This window comes from Rattus rattus, chromosome 2 (assembly GCF_011064425.1).
Source record: "Rattus rattus isolate New Zealand chromosome 2, Rrattus_CSIRO_v1, whole genome shotgun sequence".
NCBI classification, from domain to species: Eukaryota; Metazoa; Chordata; class Mammalia; order Rodentia; family Muridae; genus Rattus; species Rattus rattus.
In genome coordinates, this window is record NC_046155.1 from 138623973 (window position 1) to 138648219 (window position 24247).

Genomic DNA, 24247 nt, shown 5'->3' on the forward strand with positions numbered 1-24247 from the left:
AAACACAATAGGAAAACCATACTCTTAATACTCCAAGTTGACTCTACAGCAAAAATGATTGGAAACAGCTGGAGGCAGGGTTCAAACTGAATCTTGTGGTAGGTTATTGTCAGATGATGGACTGCTGACTCTGATGGTTGCCTTTCTCTTCCCTTGGCCCTGAGAAAAGAATAACCCTGTGATTTGCAACATGAGAAGCAAATTGTGCTCAAGGCAGAGGAACAAGAGCAGAGAGGCTGCTCTGTCCAAAGCTACCCTGTGTGATGGCCGTGGAGTCAGACTAGGAATTAGGCAGACTCCCTGCTGGACAGACAGTTACTAGAGGGGCCGTGGCTAGGTAATAAAGGCAGCAAATCTCCAAGATGGTCAGTTTCTCCCTTTCCCTCTTCACCTGAGACAAAGGCCTGCCAGCTTAAACCAAAGGCCTGGCAGACCTTCTCCAGCCATTAGGTTCCCTGCTGATAGACTGACTCAACAAGTCCCAGGGATGATCAGGAAACAGTGGTAGGCCAATCAGCCATCCTGTCTCTCTTCAAACTGATCAACCCTAAATTGGGGAGAAAGATTCTTCAGAGATTTAAAAAAAAAGAAAAGGAAAGGAAAGAAAAGAAAAGAGAAGCAGCCCTCAAGAACAAAGTGAAATTTTCAGCTTCCTGAGTCTACTCTCTGCATTGCAGATCTTTTTCTCTCTGTGTCTTCTCTCTCTCTCTCTCTCTCTCTCTCTCTCTCTCTCTCTCTCTCTCTGTCAGTCAGTCTGTCTGTCTGTCTGTCTGTCTTTGTACATGTCCTTATCCCTAATAAAAGCCCTCCTTTGACTGCTAGTTCCTTCTGCTCCTGTCGGTAGTGTTTGAGGTTTCTCTGCCGCTGCCTGCAGGGCTGAGCTTCTGCCTGCCTTTTAATTCTGTAATTGGCAGAGAAAATGAACCTGTTCGAGGCCCCTGCACTGTTACAGTCAGATAGAGAAGAATAATTGCTTATTAGGATGGGACAGATATTTAAAGGAAGTATCAGAACACAATGAGTCACATCACAGCACAATGGACACATTGGGAGTGGACTTTCCTTCTGCCTCTCATCAGTATGGCCGCTTCGACAGGGATGACAACTCTGTCCGGGCACTGGTATACGCAAGTCCAACTTGCAGGGTTGCTTACAAACTGGAAAAGGACAGTGCTCAGAGTCTGTGGCCCTGGAATTGCTGCTCAGCAAACATTTACCTCCAGGAAGGTACCACTAGTGCAAATTGGACTAAGGGTGGATGCTGAATTCATTCTGTTTAGAAGGCGTCTGTAACACTGAAAGTGAAGAACTCATGGATCAAAAGAGAAGATAATTCGGTTGAGGAACAGAAAGCACCAAGAAATGCCATGTTAAGTCTCAAATGCCTGGAACCAGGAGTGGTAACAGACGCGTGGATGCGCTATGGAGATTGTCTCAGCCCCCAGATGCTGTCTACTTTCCCTCATTTTCACAAGTTATCTGGGAATGGCTTCTAGAAACGGGCAATGTCTTCATATTCCCTGAAGATATGCCCAAGTGACATTCAGCTGTGTTGTTTTATAGTTACTCTCTTTTTATAAATTCTTCATTAGACTATAAATATATTGTGGTTTTGAATATTTGAAGATGGGAGAAGTGAACGTTCCCTTTGACCAAGGAATAACAAACTATGGAGAGTAAACAGTAGCCGTAAGAAATAAACGAAGGGTTAGAAAGAGGAGGAGGAAGGGGAGGATGACATAAAGGTGGGAGAGAGATGGGGGATGGGCTAAGAGGAGTTAGGGGAGGAAGTGGGGGTTGATATGACATAAATATATTGTATCTGTGTATGAACTTACCAACCAGAAAACAGTGAAGAATCAGACTCCCGTGAGCACCTTTGCCTCACCCGCTTTCTACAGAAACTCAAATAGGGAGACAGAGAAGATCTGGGGACTAAGTGTGGTGGCTCCTGTCTTTCAGAGCCAGCCTCAAATGTTCTAATCCTTCTTATAAACAGTCAAAGCCAGATCCTTTGTTCACAGTGTTGGGCCAAACCATATAAGGCAGAAGTCAGAGCATGAAGGCCCCCAGTAATGTAAGCCAGTTATTGTTCCCTCTCTTTCCTTGAGTCACACACACACACACACACACACACACACACACACACACACACACACACACCACACACACTAACACACCCACACTCACACACACACACACACACACACACACACACACTAACACACACACACACCACACACACACACACACACACACACACAACACACACACACACACCCACACACACACACACACACACACACACACACACACACACAGTCACACACACAGTCACACACACCACACCCACCACCCAAACACAACCACACCCCAACACACACACCACCACACACACACACACCACACCACACCACACACCCCACCTCCACACACACACACACCATACACACAAACAACCACCCCACACACACACACACACCACACACCACACACACACACACATACACACATACACACACACACCACACACACATAACCCCCACACACACCAACACCCACCCCACACACACCACACACACACACCACATACACACACATACACACCACATACCACACACACACCACACACCACACACACACACACACCCACACACACACACACACACCACACACACACACACACACACCACACACACACACACCACACACAAACACACACACACACACCACCCCACCACACCACACACACACCCCACACACACAACACACACAACCACACACACACACCACCCCCCAAACCACCCACACACAAAAACACACACACACAACACAAACCCCCACACACACACACCACACACACACACCACACCACACACACTCACACACACCTCACACACCACACAAAAACATCACACATACACACACACACCACACACCACACACACACCACACACCACACACACCACACACACACACACACACACACACCACACCACACACACACACACACACCACAAAACAAACACCACACACACACCCCACCCACACACACCCACCACACAAAAACAAACACACACACAACAACACAACACCACACCCACACACCCACACACACACCCACCCACACACACCACCACACACACACACACACACACACACACACACACACACACACACACACACACACACACACACACACACACACACACACACACACACACACACACACACACACACACTGTCAACACTGCCTGTGGACCAATGGCCTTGCTTTGCAATCACACCAAGCCATGACTTTGTCCTGGTCCTGTGTCAGCTGAAATTCCAGAATGGCTCTGAGCATCCCATTTGTTAAGGAAGTGCATTCCTCAGAAAAGGCTGACACAAATGGAATGGGAGAGGCAAAACTGGGGACAGAGGTCTCAGGAAAACTTAGCCAATGTCTTGACTCCTGTAAGTTCACTGAGCTGAAAATGGTCCTCTTTAGAGAAATATTTAGGCATATCCATCTCCAAATGAAGAGCATTCGACCATCTTTTTTAAAAATGGAAGCACAGAACATTACATTATTCCCAGCTGACTGGCAAATGCATCTGAAGACCAAATCCTCTGCAAGATAAATGGGGGCTTTCAGAATGGTGTGGTAAGGGCAGCCAAATAGCTGAGAATCAGTTCTCACATATACAAAGCTGTGTCTGTCTCCATTAAGGCAGTTACAATCATTGTTAAATGATTACTATGTTCAGATAATCAGGGAAATGCAGATTTAAATCATAATGCAAATGGCTGAAGTAAATTGAATTGTTGCACCAAGGATACAGAGGGAATAGAAGTCTCATGCATCACTTCTGAGGTGCAAACCAGTATGGCGGTTTATATTTTAAAAGTTAAATATAAGAATATCATGTAAAAAGAGCTATTCTTTTTCTGAATGTCTATAGCTATACAAAGACTTCTACAAGAATAGTCATAGCAGCTGTACTTAGAATAACTGAACGCTGCAAAACAATCCAAATGTCATCAAAAGTGACAGAATAAACAAATTCCTCCATATGCATGTAATATAATCTAAGTAATATGAAGAAATGAGTTATTGAGATATTCAGCCTCATGGGTGAAGCTCAAAATAACTATACTGAATGAACAAAGCCAAGCGTATATAGTATCTGGTCCTATTTATAAAGAAGCTAAAACCTGCAAGCTGATCTGTATTGAACAATGCAATAATATAGTTGTTCGTGGATGGGGAAATGGATAGGAACAGACAGAATTAAAGAGGGACCAAAGGAATTCTTCCGAAGGGGTGGCTATGTTTCTACTTCTCTGTGGTCATGGTACCACCAAGACATGCATATGCCAAATTTTATAAAATTGAACACTTTAGATGTGTACAATTGATCCATGTCAAATATCCCAACATAGCCATTTAAAGTATTCATATTGCTGACTCTGTCCAGTGTATGTGTGTGTGTGTGTATGTGTGTGTGTATTGTATTGTATTGTATGTATGTATGTATGTATGTATGTATGTTTCTGCAAGAAACATAAGTTCTTTGTGGGGAGTCAGAGACATACATTCATGTTCATATATTCTCCAAGATTCGGAGCATCTCATATGGTATCCAGCACATAACAGCTATAAGTTGAATAAATAGACAGATAAATTAGTCCCTGCTAAGGCAAAGACTTACACTGTCAAGTCAAAGTTGACAGCCTTAGTGATTTTCCAAGAACCTAGTTTCTTATGCCAGGCATGGTGGTACAAGGCCTTTTATCCCCGTACTTTGGAGGAAGCAGAGGCAGACATCTCCTTGAGTTCCAGGCCAACTGGGACAACATAGTGCGATCCTGTCTTAAATCACAAACAAACAAACAAACAAACAAACAAACTAAAAATAGTGTCTTACTTTCATTAAAACACGGGCAATCTTGATCACTCATAACAAATGTCTTGTGGGTTTGAAATCAGGCATTTTGATGTGAAATTGTATTTCTTTTTATGGTTACAACACGCTTCACGCAGAGACTTGAGACTACAGTAAAATAGCATGTCACTTTTTGAACTGATATATCTTTGCTTATTTTCCTGAAAATACCTTCTCCATAACAAATGGGAAAATGTGGCTTCACTAATCCACAGAGTTAACTGTGCCTTCACATAACCCAGGCGTTCCTTCCTCAGCAGGGGTTGTGCTCACAAGACACCTTTGTCATGGGGCACTTGGTTCTGTCTTGTAGACCAGAAAGAACCAATGTTAGAAGACTCTAAAGAGCAGCGAGACTACTTTGATTCATCTTGTTTTACAGCTTCTAACCTGTCACACCACAAAAATGATTCCTTTGAGGAAGGTTGTAGGCTCAGGGAGGTTTCTAATGATTCCGTCGAGGACTTCATGAGCCCCTACTCCCCAAGGATGTATTTCATGTTGCAAGGCCAGGGAGAGCTGGCCAGAGTACTCAACTGGCTGGTGTTTCCCAGAAAGCACGCTTCCCAGGGATTAGACGAGCATAGCCTTTAACATCCAATGGTTAAGACCATCGGGTGCAGAAGATTCACATTTTTTGTTTTCCTCCCATCTCAATTCAATAGCTCTTTCTGGAATGCTGCCATTTCCCAGGTTGGTGGTGCTGTGGTGACTGCACAGGGCAAGCAGAACAGCTGTCTGTGCCCAAGGGGCTCCTGAATGAATGAAACACAGAATCCACAGAAGGTGCTGTAGTGGTTTGCCCTGAAGTTAGTGTATTTTGATGCTAATTCCGCTGCCCCAAGGACAGCTGCCTAGTGGAGGACTCAGAACTCAGGTGACTTCACTAGAACCACCTCTCCATTGAATTTGTAAAGTACTTGTGGGGGGCAGGTACAGGATAGAAGGAGGCCTGTCATTGGAGGAGAAGGAAGGATGGGCGGGAGAGAAGTTTGAAGGAAGAGGAGACTAAGGGAGAGAGGAAGAGACAGGAGGAGAGAAGCCGTGGCAGGACAAGATGGCAGGTGATGTTAAGATTCTGCTCTGTGTATCTATGTTCTCAAGGGATGGACGGTACCGGGCTTTGTATGTTTAAGTGGGTAAATATATCTTACCAGTTGGATCTAAGATTATTGTGCTGTGTGTTCTTTTATGTGAGGGTTTGAGTGTAGGAAAGTGTGCGGCTGAGATGTGTGTCCGCCAAGATATCTAGCAGATACCTTGGGGCACCGCGGTGCAGACCTATTGGGGTAAAAGACCAACAATACTTTTTATTTTTATATTTTTACAACAAGGTGCAATTTACTACAGTGTGATAGCAGACAATCTCATTTTTGGTGCCTTGATTTGCTCTAGTCTAGTAGATTCTCTAGAAGGTCTCTCCAGGAGATTTCAGAACTACTTGGCTCTCTTAAAAAGTACTCAGATGCCCAGTCTGTGTCTAAATCTACCAGATCCAAAGCTTGACTAAAAAGTCACCAATGGACTCAGAGGAAAAAAATAAAGAAAAAGAAATGTCTTGGTAATGTGTTTTATTGCTACAAATACTTGACAAAAACACTTTAAGCGGGGAAGGGTTTATTTTGGCCCAGTATTCCACAGCACAGTCCACCATGGTGGGGAATTTCATGGGGTCAGGAGCAGCTGGTCACATTACATCTACAGTCAGGAAACACAGCGATGAATCCTTTCTCCTGTATATGCAGTGTGGGTTCCCGGGCTAGGGAACAACACCACCCACATTTGGGCAGATCTTCCTACCTCCAGGATCCTAATCCAGAAACTCCCTTGCAGACACACCCAGAGGTTTGCTTCTCTGATGGATCCAGATCCCATCAAGTTGATAAGATTAACCATTAGAAGTGGTAAGTCAGACATGATGCCATACATTTCTAACCCTCAGGAAGCAAAGCCAGGAGCATCGTAAGTTTGAGGCCAGCTTGAACTACACAGAGAGACTCGATAAAAACAAGATTAAATAAACCTAAGACAAAGCCAATAAATATTCCTAGAAAATTTTCCCACAATTAAAAATTGTGCTAAAATACACGTAGCATAAAATCTACCATCCCAACTGAAGATACCCATATCAGTGACATTAAGCAGTTCACATTGGTGAGTATCCATCCAGTCTGAGAACTCTTTGCTGTATTAATTAATCAAGACCCCGCCCCCAACACACACACACACACACACACACACACACACACACACACACACACACACACACACACTCACCACCCCTGGCAATTCTCGTTTACTTTTGCTCCCTGGGAATTTCACTGCTTTACAGACATTGTGAAAGTTGGAATGCCTCACTTTCAATGCCACATACCATGACCACACTAAAGATTTTGTTACCAAGCAGAGTAGCACATGTCTCCCTCCGGAAAAATCACAGACATATGGCTGTGGGTAGCTGAGGGGAGCAAGTGTCAGATAGTAAGCCACAGAGATCCTTGGGCTGACAACATTCAACACAGGCTTTGCTTCAAGGAACTGGGTAGGTGCATAGGTGATAGAGTCCAGAAAATACAGCTAAGGGGCTCAAGGAGTTAGGAAGCAACCTTTCTCAGAGTGAATGTGATAAATTTAATACAGATAGATGTTTTAAAATAAGTTCTCACCTCTAGATAATATTCTCCCAACTGGAATAGAGTAACTAAAAACATAGTTCATGTTTCAATTGACACTTAAGTGAGTCAGAAGGTGTAGGTGCACTTCGGCCTTTGGTAATTACAGGAATTTTTCGACTCTTCTTGCAAAGACTGACTAACAGAATATATGATTTTCCTTCATGCTAGGACATCAAGGTAGGCAAACCATGATGAAATTTATGCTGAAGAAGAAGAATCAAGACAACAACAGCAGGTGAAACCCAGAACAATCTCTTCTCATTCACGAGTACATCTACACTAGAAAGGGACAGAGAATAGTAAGTACGAACTAAGCGTGAAAATACAGAAGTTACTTCCATAATCGTGAACTAAAGAATGGAAACAGGAATCATGGGAATCAACGCTGTCATACACCCCTGACTCCCCCTTTGCTTTGCCCTGCTTCTTCCCTCTTCTCTATGGTCACCCTCTTTGTCAGCAGGCCTTTTCTGTTACTGACTCTGTCTTCATGGGGAGCTACTCATAAACAACCATTTGCTGAGAGTATTCGTATAAACCTTAAGTTCTCTTAGCAGAGTCCGCCACTGAGTCCCATAAAAACTATCTCCAAGCTTAAAAGGGCCCAAGAGAAGCAGCCCAGAGGCCTCTCTAGGGGATGTGGGATGTTTAAATCTTTGTCTGAGTTGAGGTGTTTGGGGCCCCATCTGAGCTGTGTGGGGATTGACTGGCACCTGGCACAACATTGGTGGATTGAATCTAGCTGGCCTTTGCCATGTTCTTTCGGGAACTGTATTAACTTTCTATGCTATATAGCCAAACAGAAGGAGAGAAGTCACAGGAGAAATGCACGGAAGCCAGAGCTGTTGAGAGAGGTGACAGAAGCCCAGGATCACAGAACTCTCACCAGGGAGTTTGTCAGGTAGAGGGGTGGGTATCAAGTCCTTGTCTGAATAGGGAGATTGTTCCCAGGATGAAGAGACTGGCACGTGCTCCAATCAGGACCCTTATGGTGTGCAGAGCCCCACAGTTCTTAGGCACACAAAGTGCCTTTCCTTTCTCCCTTTGCATCTCTGTGAACTCATGTTGAATCTCAGTCCTTAAGCGTGCCTGAGCTATTTCAATCCTGTCTTTCCTTTGTCTCTTGCTTGAAGGACCCAGACACTGAAGGCACCTATCCTTCATGCTGTGTGATGCACCAGGTGCCATACTGGCCCCAAAGAGCCCTCACACATCTCTGTGAGCTCCTCAGGGAGATCCTTACAGGGGTGACTCTCTTCCTGGTGCCTTGCTGGCCGGTTTTAAATATCACACATGCCTACAAATGTCTTGCTGAACTCCCAGAACAGAAAATACGCTTCTGAATCTTCAGAAAGCTAGGACTGTCTTACCCCTCATCCCACTCTTTGGTTGGGGGAGAGAGTTTTGCAAAACCAGACTCCCTAATATTGTTTTTGGCTAGCCTTCTGTGATGTATAGCCCAGGCCCGATCTTACAATGCCATCTGTACTCCCATGCCCTCTCTTCTCAGCCCAGCTCCTTGGGACCTCTTTAACACTGTTTGTTCACAAGATGTCACCCGAGGTAATAAAAGATCACAGGGCCCTACAGCTTTCTTTCTGGGCAGACTGCTCAAGTGTGAAGGGTGCCTCAAGGCTCTCAGGATTCTGAATTCTCTGCCCTGTGGCCTGGAGCAAATCACTTAACCTTTCGAGAATTCAATTTCCTTGTGTTAATAAAGGAATGGATTACCTCCAAAATCCCTCACCATCTGCCCAAACTGTGACCTTAGGTAGGAGACAAAAAAAAAAAAAAAAAACTGATAGAAATAAGTGAAAATTTATTAAGGTAGAAGAATCCAATGATATGTTTTGCATCAAGGGTCATGAAGGAGGAACTATTTACTCAGTGAAGCTGTGTGGAATAGAGAGGACGGATGGACATAGAGGACAGATCTCTACTCTCATCCCCACCCCAGTAAAACTAAGTCCACTTTGGAACATGCAAAGGTAAGCTGATTCTGAGAAGGGAAAAGAAGGTAGGTGTAAAATGTCTTCCTCTTGAAACAGGGTGCACATCTGGTATCATTTGTGCAGGAAGGCTAAAGAGCCTTGCTCCTGAGATGCTACACCACCGCCTCATTTCCTGGTGTGGGTAAGCCAGCAGAGCTCATTAGTTCAGACCCGTTTCTCTAGGGCTGTGCCGTGCATGGCTGCCCTCTTCCTCTCCTTCGTCGCTTTACTGAGAGGAGGCTGTGGTACCTGTAGGCTCCTGGAGAAGGATGCTGTATCCCATCTGTCCATGGCCCATGAGAACATCAAGACACCACCTGTTCCCTTTGACAAATGGAGATTGCAGGGGTTTCAATCAAGTTTATACAATGATTGAGGGCTACACTTGACAAATCAAGTATCATGATAGATGGTAAAGAACTTCACATTCTGAAAAACAGCACTGAAGTGTTTATCATTATTTGAATGAAGCCCTCTTTTTATAGAGGAAGAAAATGAAGTTCACGTCAGGAGGCCAATATGGCTGAAGTCACCTGTAGAAAGCAACACTGAGACCAGGAGGTGGCCATCCCCAGCACCCTGTAAGGTCATTGTGTGTGTGTGAACTGTTTATCTTCCTGGCAGCTTCCACATTTAGCCAGGAAGAGGCTTATTCTGACCTCAAGCATAGCTTAGAAGCTGCAGTGAAACTCCTGGAGTTAAAGTTAAAAAAGCAAAGTCTAGGCTGGCCAGAACTCATCTGGAATTGGTCCAAATGGAGTTATTAGAGATTTTTATCGTAGGATTAAATTACCATTTTTGAAGTATCTCTTTCATATTAGAAACTAAGCAAACATTTTACATCAGTGTTTCTGATGTTTATAAGAAGATAAAGAGAGAGGGGATGTGTTTTGGTGGATGTGTGGTGAGGTATGGGGGAAGGGAGTACCTCTGGGGCCCATGCTAAGGCATCCTTTTCCCCGGAGGGACCAGCCACACAACGTTAGAGTGTAGAATAGAGTTTATTCAGGGCATGGGGAGGAGAGTTGAGAGGGTAATAGAGGCAGAGAAAGACACACACACACACACACACACACACACACACACACACACAGAGAGAGAGAGAGAGAGAGAGAGAGAGAGAGAGAGAGAGAGAGAGAGAGAGAGTAGAGGCCAGCCATGAGCATGTGGAGAGAGAGGGGGGAGAATGGGGAGAGAATGGGAGCAAGGAGATAAAAGCAAGAGCAAGAGAGTGAGGAAGGGGATAGCAGCCTCTTTTATAGTGAATCAGACATACCTGGCTATTGCCAGGTAACTGTGGGGTGGAGCTTAGACAAAATGCTAACAATTTCTGTTTAACATGGAGGCAAAACTATGTATCTATGGCTTCCTAGAGAGTCAATGGAGACCTAGGCTTCACACCAGACATCCTGGATCATCAGTTCGACTGCATCATTATTTCTCCTAACCTCCACCAAGAAACTAGCCCTTGAAATGGGTCAGAAATTCTCCATAGATTCTTCTTTGGCTCAAAGGAGGGGCATATGACATGAACCACACCATCAGCTCTCAGCCCAACTCAAGAAGGAAAAAAAAATCACAAGGATGAAGGCAGCTCATCTAAGCCATTCTGAAGATAAGACTGCCAAGAGATGTGCCCTGAGTTGCTGATCCCAGACTCCTAAAGCTGTGCTGAATTCCATCCTTCCAAGACTAACCACTGTCCTTCAGCAAGGCTAACCACTGTCCTTCAGCATCTTCTTTCCAGTGACCATACGAACTCCTCCATTCTGGAATCTTTCTTACTGAGCTCTCTCTCAGAATTCCATTCCTCTACACTTACCTGTTACAATAATCTCCTGTCTGTTTGTCATCTTGGTTTCTTAACCCATGAGACACTTTCCCCCTAGATGAGCATGTGTGGAATGTGTTTACCTGTCACTTCTCTAGCCTAATCAATCTCATGACCATTCCCTATTGCTACTCATTTTGAATCCTAGTGTCCAGGGTCATTCATGGCCACATCCTCAACATCTGTCTGGTTTCACTTCCTGTGATTGACAAGGAAGGACTCACCTTCAATCTGCTCACTCTCCCATATGGGTCTGGACTCACATCCTTAGTTGCCCCCAGAATCAGGAGTCTCTCTGCTTAGGTCTGTCCAGTGAAATCTCACCCAACCTCTAAGGCCATCCCAGACCCTATCTCTTGCAGGAAGCTTCCCGGACCCAGCTAAGTCTACAATTCACATCTGAATTCCTGTAGCTACACAAGCCCACCAATTGTTGCATCTTCCCACCCACTGCTTTGAACCCTTTCCAGTTTTTCATACACTTTAGTCTAATCCACAAGTAGACCTTCAGTAGGGATCCTGGCTTGTGCTTTCTTAAATCCCTTCCAGCAAGTTGGTTCCCTGCTTCCTGAGTGCAGGTTCATCATAGAGCAGGAGCCCAGTGGATATTGGTCGATTTGAAGTGAGATAAGACTAAATTATATATCAAAGTAGAAATCAAAGTGTATATTTCAGGAAAGGTATTTTCTTCAGTTATTTCAAAAACATTTTCTTACAGTGAAATTACCTATATGAATAGCATCAATTTTAAATAGTAGATATTAAAACACATTAGCACACACCAGGATTTATTTCAGAGTTATAAATATACAGAAGAAAGAAAGTTAGAAAATGTGTATGTTGATTTGAATTAGAATGGCCTCCATAGGCTCATATGTTTGAATGCTTGGTCCCCTGTTGGTAGAACTGTTTGGGAAGGATTAATGAGATATGGCCTTGTTGAAGGAGATGTCACTGGGTGTAGGCTTTGAGGTTTCAAAAGTACATACCATTCTCAGATTCTCTCTCTCTCTCTCTCTCTCTCTCTCTCTCTCTCTCTCTCTCTCTCTCACACACACACACACACACACACACACACACACACACATTGGGATATAAACTCTCAGCTATGGCCCCAGTGCCATGTTTGCCTATGGCCATGCTCCCTGCCATGAGGGTCATAGACTCACCCTCCAAAACCGTAAGTCTCTAAAAAAATTATTTCTCATATAAATTGCCTTGGCCATGATATCTCTTCACAGCAATTTAAGAGTAAGGAAGAATTAAATTCCAATAATGAAATGAAATCGTCTTCAGGTTTCATATTCAAATCACTTCACTTCAACAATTACTGGACTGACTCGGTCATAAGAAAAAGCTCTTACTATATATATTACATATAATAACTTTTATACTGTTAGTGGTTTAAATCAACACAGAGGTAGATGGCTCAAATAGGTTAAAATATACCCATTCTGGACTTTAGGGCAAGGCTTATATGGATTTTGCCTCTGTTAGCCAGATTTCACCTCCCCATCTGCTGACCCTCAGTCTGTCTCCAGGGGGTCTTGTAACGAATAAGTTTCCTGCATTCTAGCCCAAGAATATGGATGTTTAAGACACTCTCTTAATGATTCTGATGGGAGTTCAGCTTTGGAACTCCCCCATTCTAATCCTCAGATTTGAAAAAACCTGAGGATTTAAAAGTGTCCCAAAGGCTCCTTCTACCCTCATCTTCCTAAAACAGCCTAGTTTTGGCCACTCCTCTCTCTTAGCATGTGCATGCACACAAGTGTGTGTGCATGCCCAGAGCCCTTTAGATCCCTGTGACTTTACAAAGCTGCTTCTTTTAACTCTGTGTATCTCTCTGAACCTCATTCGTCTACCCCTTCCTCCTCAGACACTCCTTAAATACTAGTTCCTCTACATGCCTTACACACTGCCCTGGTGACTCTCTGGGGCTGGCTGCCCTTCTTTCACATGCTCAGCAAGCACTAGGGGAACACCTTGTTCACCAGAGCCGACTATTGAACATTTAGAATACCCAGCTCAATTCGCATAGCCCCTGGGTCTCTGTTATCGAGGACCATGGGGTCTAGGTAGGCAGATTACCCAAACCAACACATTCAATGGCCCTTGCACAGAATGAACAGTAGAGCCTCAGGCATATCTTCTGTTGTCCCTACTTTGTGTCCACTGGTTGTGAGAGCATGCATTTATTTTGCATGACATTGTGACACGACTGTCATTTTCAAAGTTCATGCTCCAGAATCACAAAAATTAATAACAGAAAGAAATTCCATAGTGTTTAAGGAAGATTTAGTATTTCATGTTGGGCTATAGTCAGAGATATCCTGAATTGTGTGTGGCCTGTGGGCTGAGAGTTGAACACCCCAACTTAGACAGTTATCTCTTTCTACCATTTCTGGGTCATCTAAAGGTAACCATGTCTACCCCTTATGCCAAGTATTTTCATTTCCACTATTATGTCTATAAATATTATGTTTGAATTTCTGCCTTGATTTTTCAGTGTTAGGCTATTTCTGTTGCCTTAACTCTAACAATAAATAAGGTTTTATTTCCTCCAGCCCATGAGGACCTTTCCCACCTCTCCCTTCTTGGAACTCCTAAGGGTTTTATTAACACTTGCTGTTCCTAATATTATTATTGTCAACATAGTTACCTTGACTTTCCCTGGAGTTGTTAATTACCATTCCCCTGTTTGCACAGTACACTATGTGCCTTATCACTACTTTAAAATCAACTGCATAAACATCTGTGTGAACATCATCCCAAGAGGTCCAATCTAATCAATACTTTCAAGTTTGTCTTCCTGAGGAAACTCTTGCAGCGCTTTCAGAGATCCTCCAGGCTGAATTAGTGGCTCTGGGGAACCCAGAAACCAACTGTTTCCCAGACCTTTCTGTCTTCTCTCTTGTATCAGAGTCTGCTCCCTGTATCCATGTCTGCCTCTTTCTTGATTTGTGGTATCATCTTGTAGAACACATTCTCTGGTATGTTCCTCAAACACACACACACACACACACACACACAAACAAAACAACAAAATCCAGATGGAATTTTGTGGAGAAACATTGTATGTTGGAAGATGTCTTTGATCTAAGGCGATGCTTGATTGCTTAGCAGCCATTTTCATTACCATTTCTCCACAAAGGAACTCTGTGACAAAGAAGTGAGCCTAGTGAGCTTTTCTGGGAGGTTAACCAGGAAGCATCAGCAGTGGAGTAAGGCAGGCACAGGCAGGAAACTTGCAGAGTGGTGTTAATGGACAAGTTTCCACATTGGGTAGCTGACTTAGTCTCTACTGGAAACTCATGGGAGAGGATGCTCCAGAGATGCATTACTGAAGGACAAGGAAGTTGAAGGCTTCCTTTGGGTATAAGCTCACCCAAAAACCCTTAGGGAGTCTTCAGTCAGAGGTTTAGGTGTTTACCCTAGAAGCCATCAGACCACTGTGCACAGATCCTGACATTGGGACAGTAGGCAAGGCTGGGGACATAGTCATACACTACCATCTACTGTGAATAACTTCCCTTTGAAACTGAAACATCCTGATTCCTATAGAAACTCAATCTTTTGGATTGTCTAGGCCATACTAGGTTAAGAATTGTCCTTAAGTGTCCATCCCATGGCCTTCAGGTTATAAGAACATACATATGTTTATTTTGCTTGACACTGGGATATAACAAACTATCCTGGGCTACATGATGCCCACAGGCTATGAAATGACAGCTCTGATAGAGAATAGAACCACTCTAGGTGTTAGTCTTTGAAAGTCACAAGCTCCTTGATTCTTCCCAGTTCTCAAACTTCCACCATGTGTGTTGATTTTCACCCTTGGTACTCAACACTCTGTGGGCAAGTCACAAAACTTTCTTGATAGATGTCACAAAATGATGCCCCTTTCTGTTTTCTTCTTCACCACTTACTAGGCTTCCTGGTACTCAGATATTGTAAGCCTTGCCAACTGCTCCAAGCTCCTGTCCTCTCTTCCTGTTTGCACCGGGCATTTTATACTCCACATTCTGAAGTTTTTATCTTCCAAATACTATAGCAGATTTCTGTCTTTTAATCTCCAAAGGCCTTATCATTGTTGAGAGAGTGTTTCTCCTAATGACATCATTATCTTGTCTCATTTTTCCAACACTTTCTTTTATATCTTTAAGGATAGTGAATGTAGAACTTATGACATCTCCCTTTCTTCAGTCATAGCTTATTCTTTCAAGTTGTTTTTGTTTGTGGCTTTGTCTTCCACGCTGGAGGTTCTCCTTAGCTGCCTGGGATGCCCTAACTGTTCTTATAGAGAAGTAGGATATCAGGAGCCATGTCCATGTGCTGGCGCAGGTTGACTACAAACTTCACTAAAGCCATAAATCAATGGGGCGTTGGAGACTCTGATGAGGAAATAGGTCTTTCTTCTGCTGCTGCTATGCAGTCATAGTGGGCAGAGTTTCTAACAATCAGCTCACAAGAGTTAATCAGAGGACATAGAGTACACTATTCAGCCCTTATTTCCTGTATTCTAATTTTTTTCATGTGTGTGTGTGTGTGTGTGTGTGTGTGTGTGTGTGTGTGTGTGTGTGTGTTCGCGCGTGCGCGTATGCCATGGAACTGAAGGTACAGGTGGCTGTGAGCCATGCCATGTGGGTGCTGGAAACTGAACTCCAGTTGTCTGCAAGAGCAGTAAATGTTCTTAACCAGAGTTATCTCCCCATGAATATGATGGTCTGATATTGTGAAAATTCTTCATTTTCTCTTCTCTAGGGAGGAGGAAAATAGTCTTCTCATTGATGGGAGAGTAGACAGGAGTCACCCAAAGATTAACTGCTGTTTAGACCACTTGTCTCATGTCGCCGGGCTTTCAGGACCCCCTTGCAACTTAAATAAGACACGAAACTTCAATTTTGTTTAAAGCCGTTGGCCTTACACTGGGGCAGACTCTCAGCTAGCTTCTGACTTCCCAGCCCACATCCCCACCATGTGACTAGCTCTTTACCCACCTGCTCCTATTCCTGTTCTGTTTTATCCTACTCCGTTCCCTTTCTCTTCCATTCTGTCCTCTCTGGTGCCCTCTCCTAAGGCTCTGCCTGCCCAGAAGGTACTTCCTGCCCCAGCTATTGGCGGTCAGATCTTTACTATAACCAATTAGAATTAAGACAATTGCAGAATATCTCTTAGGTTGTTTTTAGGTCATGAGGACTTCATGTTTTGGGCAGTTATGGAAAGACAAACATTTGCAAATAGAAAACCCAGAGATGGCCATAGAAATCCTGCCGCAGATTACCAAGATCCTGCCAGCACTTAGCTGTCTGCTGGTACAGAATTAACAATTGAAAATACAATGACATACCTTAATACAACTTGAAGAAAGGTCACCCCAACAGTCTCTCATCCTTCTTTTGGTTCACTTCCCTCAGCTCTACCTACCGAAGCATCTGGAGCAGCAGCTCCTGAGCGTTGATGGGGTTCTGTTATGGGCGATGGTTTGTTTTCTCCCATTACAGTTCCAGAGCTCAGACTAGGCTTTTATCTTGTCCTTATGTTTTCAAGCTTCTACGTTCTTACAGCTACAATTACTTCTGTTCTCGCTGATCATGAGGTTCATGCTTTTAATACAAATTCTTTCATGTTCTTTCTCTGTCTCTGTCTCTGTCTCTATCTCTGTCTCTGTGTCTCTGTGTCTGTCTCTCTCTCTCTCTCTGTCTGTCTGTCTCTCTCTCTCTCTCTCTGTGTGTGTGTGTGTGTGTGTGTGTGTGTGTGTGTGTGTGTGTGTGTGTGTGTTTTCAAGAGGGGCTGGGAGTAAATGAATGTTTAAAACCCACATAATTTACTAAGAAGTTTAATCTTAGAACATTGGTTGGAGGGATACATCATATTCATTTTGTACCAGTGCCCTCTGTTAGGTGCTCAGTAATGCCTCTTAATATAATGTCTGCTTGTGGAGCAAATGAATGAGCAAATTAATGAATCTTGTGCCATAGTCCTGAGTGACTGGCAAAGAATAAAGGTTTAGTTAGCTCATAGTTGTAGGGGCCAGGAAGTCCAAGGTCTAAGGACCACACCCAGACAAGGCTCACTCGTTGGGGATCTCTGCAGAGTTCCCAGGCAACACTTGTCAAGATAGACAGTCTTACTAACTTGAATCCCTCTTCATCTCCAAATAAAGCCACTGATACAACCATGGGAGCTGCGACCTCAGGACCTTCTCCAATCGTAATCTTCTCTCAAAGGTCCCACCTACAAATACCATTGACCAATGGCACCAAGGATTTAGTTTCAGCAAGAGCTTTAGAGGGATGAATACCTAGGACATAGTAGGTGGCTCCTGGTAACAAGATTACCTCATGCTGTCTTGTGTGGCAGAACCTGAGCTTCCTCAGAGACCCATCTACCAGGCTCAAGAAAGCTCCGAACAGCAGAGAGCAGAGACTGTGGTGTTATCATTCTGGTTTGTTCTGGTTACTTTTCTGGGCAGCCCATTCCTATGTATTGAATAATCCATAGTACTTTTTTTGTCATTACTTCTTGAAAGATCTGTCAACCAGCTCCAACTTTCTGGAACATTCACTAAAATAAATGGGTTTTTCTATTACATGAAAAGAACAAGTGTTTTCTGGTACAAACAACCCTTACTTGCCCTTTCTCTGGGCCCAAACAGGAACTCAAACAGGGCAGACACCTGGCGGCAAAGGCCATAGAGGGATGCTGCTTGCTGGGTCGCTCCCCATGACTTGCTTAGCCTGCTTTCTGATAGAATCCAGAACCACCAGCCCAGGGATGGCACCATCCACAGTGGGCTGGGCTCTCCCGCATCAATCACTAATTAAGAAAACGCCCACAGGCTTGCCTGTAGCTCAATCTTATGGAGGCATTTTCTCAACTGAAGCTCCCTCCTCTCAGATAACTCTAGCTTGTATCAACTTGACAGAAAACCAGCGACACACTGTCCTTCTACGGGGCAGCACTGTAGTATTAACATGTTTACACAATTAGATTGTACGGGTAAGTTTAACATCCAGAATTCATCAAATAGGACCCTAAGAGAGTGCATTGAAGACCAATGTAAATGTTGACACAAGCCAGGCAGGCATGTGAAAGCTGAGAGCCTCTCTGAAGGAGGATACTGGGAAGCACAAAAGTGACTCCTGGGAGTTTCAACTAAGACACACCAGAGCACCTGTGTGCTTTGCCTTGACCTTGTTAATAAAGCATGACCCAGGTAGAAAGAAGATTAAATAACTCTTCAGCACATTTCCTGTGGCCTCCCTGCTACTTGAGGACAAGGGCCTGCCCTTGTTTGTGCTGTAACAAGTATATAAAGGCGAGGTAACTGAGCGCTGACCTGAGCTCCCCAACAGCGTTTGTCCGAACTTCACCTAGTTCCTCACCAGGTTCTAGATGAAAATGGTGGCCTCCGGTCCCAGCCTTTTATTTGGTCTACAAACCATATAAAAACATTCCAAGCCATCACCATCTGTCTCTAATGTCCTTCAGCTGTTGACAAGGATTTGCTACTGAGAGGCCTGGTAGGCAGCAGATTGAGCCAGAGAGGGACCAGGGAATAGCATTCCTGAAAAGGATAGAGGCCTCAGAGGAAAGATCAGGAGTGAGTGCTCTCTCCTCTATTGCAGAGATGGCGGCGAGGGGTTATGACGCAGCTCCATCAGCAGTGATGGCGGAGAGGGGTTATGACGAAGCTCCTTCACAGGGAGCAGTGGTTCCCTCTTAGCAGACCATTTGAAAACTGGCAATGCACATCTATTTCTTCTCCTCTGTCTATAGAGAGAACCTGGCAGCACCTGCAGGAAAAGCTTTTAACAAGGATCATGGTAATAACAGACAAAATGAAATGGGTACCTGCTAAGCACCCGATACAGGTAGCTCACCGTCCCTTCTTCATCCTATCTTTGCTGTACCACAAGATCGTTCTGTTTCAGACTATTATCAAGGTCAGTGCAGAGAAATCAGAAGAATTCCACTGGATTTGGGAGAATTGCAGCAATCAGATCCTGTGCACACACTACTGGGGAAAAGATGGGGTTGTCAAGACCTTGGACCCTGGAGCTTGGACTCTAGACCATGAGTTCAAAATCTGGTTCTGTGTTTCCATGTCTTAGGAGTTTTTTTTTGTTGTTGTTGTTGTGTGTGTGTGTGTGTGTGTGTGTGTGTGTGTGTGTGTGTGTGTGAATAAATTGGAAACCATAGCTCCTCACCTTGTGTAGAAACTGGTGGCTCAGTAAGGAACACAAAGCAGGAGAGAGCCCTCCACACAGAGCAGCTGCTGTTAAGCACCCCAAGGCCTCCCTTGCACCTGGTTGCTTTTTTTCCTGTACCAGTGGATAAATTACACCCATTTGTCTGATGGTTTTGCTAGTGAGCAAGGCTAAATGTCTTACCGAGACCACGAAGCTTGGAGAAGTCAAGTCCGTTCTGTGCATGCATCCATTGGGACCCCAACCCAAGTTCCTAACAAAGTCCTGCCATTCCACCCCTTATTCACTTCCCACAGAAAGAGCCTAATGCACAACCAATCAAACATAAGGAAAACTACCTTCAGAAAGTCATTGCTGTGTCTTTCCTGATCCTCTGCAACAGAGGGCTTTCAGGAGTGTATGATTTGATTTGGGGGAGGAACTGGGAAGGAGTTAGTGGGGTGGGGGTAGAAAAAGACAGAGACAAGAGCATTAGTGTGAATCCTTGTAGAGGAATAAAGGAGAGAGGATGGGTCTGAGACCATAGAGTATTTCTAAGACCTTGGCAAAGCCCAGGAATTGACCTTGAACTCAGTCTCCCATCAAATGAGCTCCACACCCACAGTAAATGGATTTCCCTCAAAATTCCTAGCAAGCCACAAAGTGGTGGTGCACACCTTAATATCATCACTCAAGAGGCAGAAGTAGGCAGACCGCTGAGTTTGAGGCCAGCCTGGTCTACAGAGCCTAATTCCAGGCAGCGAGAGCTACACAGAGAAACCCTGTCTCAAAAAACTCAAATTACTAGCAAGTTCCAAGCAGTGAGCATCCTGCAAGAGAAACAGGAAGTGAAAGTGACCTTCAGCTGTGGCCATCCGCAATGCTGTACCTTAGAACTAGAGATCTGATAGCAACTTTATCCATGGCTGACAGAAATGCTTTGTAAAACATACTGTAGGAAGGCTTTTAGCTCTGCTGAGGAGTTGTGGGTGGGGCATGATTTATAAATGACTTCTCAAAGTCAGGGCTTTCATTAAGGAAAAGGTCTGAACAGGTACCACTTCCCCCAGGTTGCCTTCCCAAGAAGCCCAGAGCAAGGAAGACTCCACAAGGAAGACCTCCCACACCTGCTCTGCCCTGCCAGGGTCCACTCCTGTCTGAGCCAACCTGATCTTTAATTTTAATAACTCCTGTGCTATCTCTTCTCTGAATTCCTTTGAACTTTATAGCTATTCCAGATTTGGTTTATACGCCTAAAAAATGCCCAGTTTCCTAAGGAAGCCTGAAGGCCCACAGGAGCTGGCTGGATTCCTCAGGGGAATTCACCAGGGACGTGAAACAGCCTGTGCTTCGCGAAGCTGCAGAATATTTTATTTTCGAATGTGCATGGGCTATATTACTGCTAAATCTATTTCTTCTTTCCGGAGTTCTCCTGCCAAATCACACCTTCTTCTCTGCCCTCCAGCAGTGTAGTTGTTCCAAGGTGCCATCAAGGTGGGAAGAGAGAGCATTTAAGGATGCTCTGGGGGAAGAGTCTCCCTATTTGTCCTTTCCAAGGCGGTTCAAGGAACATATAAGGCAGAGGCATAGATGATGCTACAAGGTAACACCTCAAGCCCGGTGTGTTCGTCACTTTTCTTTTTACTTAAAAATTGCTGTATTATAGCCCTTAACCTGGATCATGACTAAACCAGTATCGATTGCACTTACTAGCACTGATAATTAACATTTTTCTGCTTGATCCAATTCCTTATAACTTTATCGTTTAGGTTTTTATGAGTTCATACAAGATGCAAGTCCTGTGTTCGGTTGCTGTTTGGACACATACACCAGCCTTCTCATTGCTGTCCTCTGAACACTGTAAAAACCCCCTTGCCTATCCCTCAGAGGCCACTGGGATGCAGCTTTTCTGTTTTGTTTTATATTTTTACGTGTGTGGGCGTTTTGCCTGCATGTATGTCTGTGCACCACTTATATGCCTGGTACCTACAGGAGACAGAAGAAGGCATTGAATTTCCTAGAATTGGAGTTACACAAGGCTGTGACCCACTGTGTTAGTGCTGGGAACCGAATCCAGATCTTCTGGAAAGAGCACTCAGTGCTCTTAACCACTGAGCCATCTCTCCAGCCTAAGTACGTGTTTTAATAACTATTTGTTGGAATAAAATGATTTATCTCTTCCAGGCACTGAAGCCCTTGGCATCCGGTGGCTGTCATCTAGAGGTTATAGTGGTTCATCTTCATTACCAACTTGACTGGACTTAGAGTCACTGTAGAAACAAACTGTGTCTGTGAGGGGGGGGGGCGTTCCAGAAAGGTTTAACTAAGCAAGGTAGCCTCAACCTGAATGTAGTAGAATCATCCTGTGGTCTGGACGAAATCATCCAGGCTGAACGAAAAAGAGAAATTGGGCTGAGCCGTGACATTCGCTCTCTGCTTCCCCCTGCACATGCAAGGGGAACCAGCTTCCTCCTGCTCCTGATGCCAGGCCTTCCCTGCTATGATGCACCGAACCATCGAATTATGAGCCAAAATAACTCCTTCTCCCTTAAATTGTTTTTTTCTAAGCTACTTTGTCACAGTAAAATGAAAGAAATAACTAATGCAGAGACCAACCATTCGCAGGACCAAGGGGCCAATCACGCAACAGAGCACGTAGGGTAGTAAGTATAATTAAAGGAGTCTCTAGGAAGAGTGAAGAAGGGCTTGCAGAGCTGCTGCACGAGGGCAAAGGGTCTTCTCAGGAGGGGACCGCAGGTATTAAACACAAGCAACAGGAAACACAAGCAACGAGCAGGAGGAAGGCTTTCCTCACAAAACCTCTTCTTTCTTTGTTGTCTATCTTTGCCGTCTCTGTTGTCTATCGTTGTTGTCTATCATGCCCATTGATAGAGTTAATGAGCTGTCAGGGCAATGACCTGCAGGCTTTGACTCTCAGGGGAAATATGTCTAGAAGGTGATTCATCCCAGCATTACAGTTACAAAATCTTGAGGCAGCCTTTAATTTAAACTTTTTAAATGTTTTTAAATTAATTTTTAAATTAATTTATTAATCAATTAATAAAGTTAAATTGCTACTTCTCCAGTATACAATATTGAGTATCTTTCAAGAGGTCAGCTGCTCTTCTAAGTGATAAGGTGTAACAGTGAACAGAACAGGAGCCTGCATGCTAGCATGTGAGAAAGACATAATGAAATATGTTGGTAACAGGAAACCGATGAACTGAAGGAAAAAAGTCAGGGTAAAACAGAGTCATGGGATTGCCATCCTATATAGAATAGTCAGAAAAGGCCTTTCTATGGAAGCACGATATGAAGAGAGTATTGAAAAAAAGAACAAATCATTGTTATCTTCTAGATGAGCAGAGAGGGCAAAGTCCCGGAAGTAGGAGGCTGCTCTGAGGGGGAACAGAAGGGCCACTGGTGTGCTGAGGGGAAGGAGGGGCGAGACGCAGCTCTTTGTACCTGCCAACAACAGGCCGTGTAAGGATTTCACTGTGGCCGTATTCACAAAGCCAAGTGTTTTGACATTATACAGTCCCTCCGCCTTGGGGTATCAAAATAGCTGCTGAATTGTTATTCATTTTATTTGCTTGATAAAATATCTGTCATTTGAGATCAAGACTCTACATGAAGATTTGCGGAAAGCAAAACAACAAACACAAATAGTGAGAGAAGGAAAAGCAAACGCTGGAGGACACATGTGTGCTAACAAATGTGCAAAACGCAACAACAACAACAACAAAAAACCCACAAAAAATATGCAAGACCCACGGCACCTCCAAACGACAGCAACGTCAGTAATGGAAGCCATGTTCATGAAGTAGCTGAAATGCCAGGAAAAGATGGCAGAATTCTACTTGTTAAAATATTCAAGGAGGGGCTCAAGAGGTGGCTCAGTTTTTTTTTTTTTTTTTTTTTTTTTTTTTGGGGAGCTGGGGACCAACCCAGGGCCTTGCGCTTCCTAGGCAAGCACTCTACCACTGAGCTAAATCCCCAACCGTGGCTCAGCTCTTAAGAGCCTAAAACACACACAGTGCCTCGCGAGCATCTGTAACTCTAGTTATAAGGGCTCGGACGCCCTCTTCTGGCCTCCACAGGCACTGCATGCACATAGTAAGCAGAAATACACGCATAAATATTAAATAAAAATAAGATTTTAAATGAAACGTTTAATGACAAGAATCACAAAGATGACTCAAAGGGACAGCTGGATGAAGCTAAGAAGTCACTTCAGGATCTAGATGAGAAACAAAGTGGATGAGGTGAGCCTTAACAACAACGGCAAAGGAAAGAAAAAAGATATTTATTCAAAACATGGACAAAATAATCATGAAAACTGAGCTATGATATCTGCGATAGGTTCTTTTCTATTGTTATGATAAAATAACCCAATACAGACAGAATAGGGATAAATTGTCTATTTCAGTTTATAGTTCAAGGTTCAGGGTGAGGAAGCCAAGGCAGCAGGGGCAAGGCAGCTAGTCTCATTGCTTTCCCATCAGAAAGTATAGGCAGTGAGTTAATATGGCCAGCTCATTTTCCCTTTTGATTCAGTTCAGGATACCAAGCCTAAGGAATGGTGCCACCCACAGTAGGCTGCACTTCAGTCAAAATTAACAAGATAATC

At 44.0% G+C, this 24247-nt stretch overlaps 1 protein-coding gene across 1 annotated transcript in view; it reads left to right on the forward strand.

Annotated features, from left to right (window-relative positions):
• Positions 1-1037: 1037 nt before the first annotated feature.
• Positions 1038-24247, forward strand: part of LOC116893262 (presenilins-associated rhomboid-like protein, mitochondrial) — a 48319-nt gene continuing 25109 nt past the window's right edge. Inside the window, 1 exon segment of the mRNA XM_032895118.1 lies at positions 1038-1121. Coding sequence (XP_032751009.1) covers positions 1038-1121 — 84 coding nt within the window.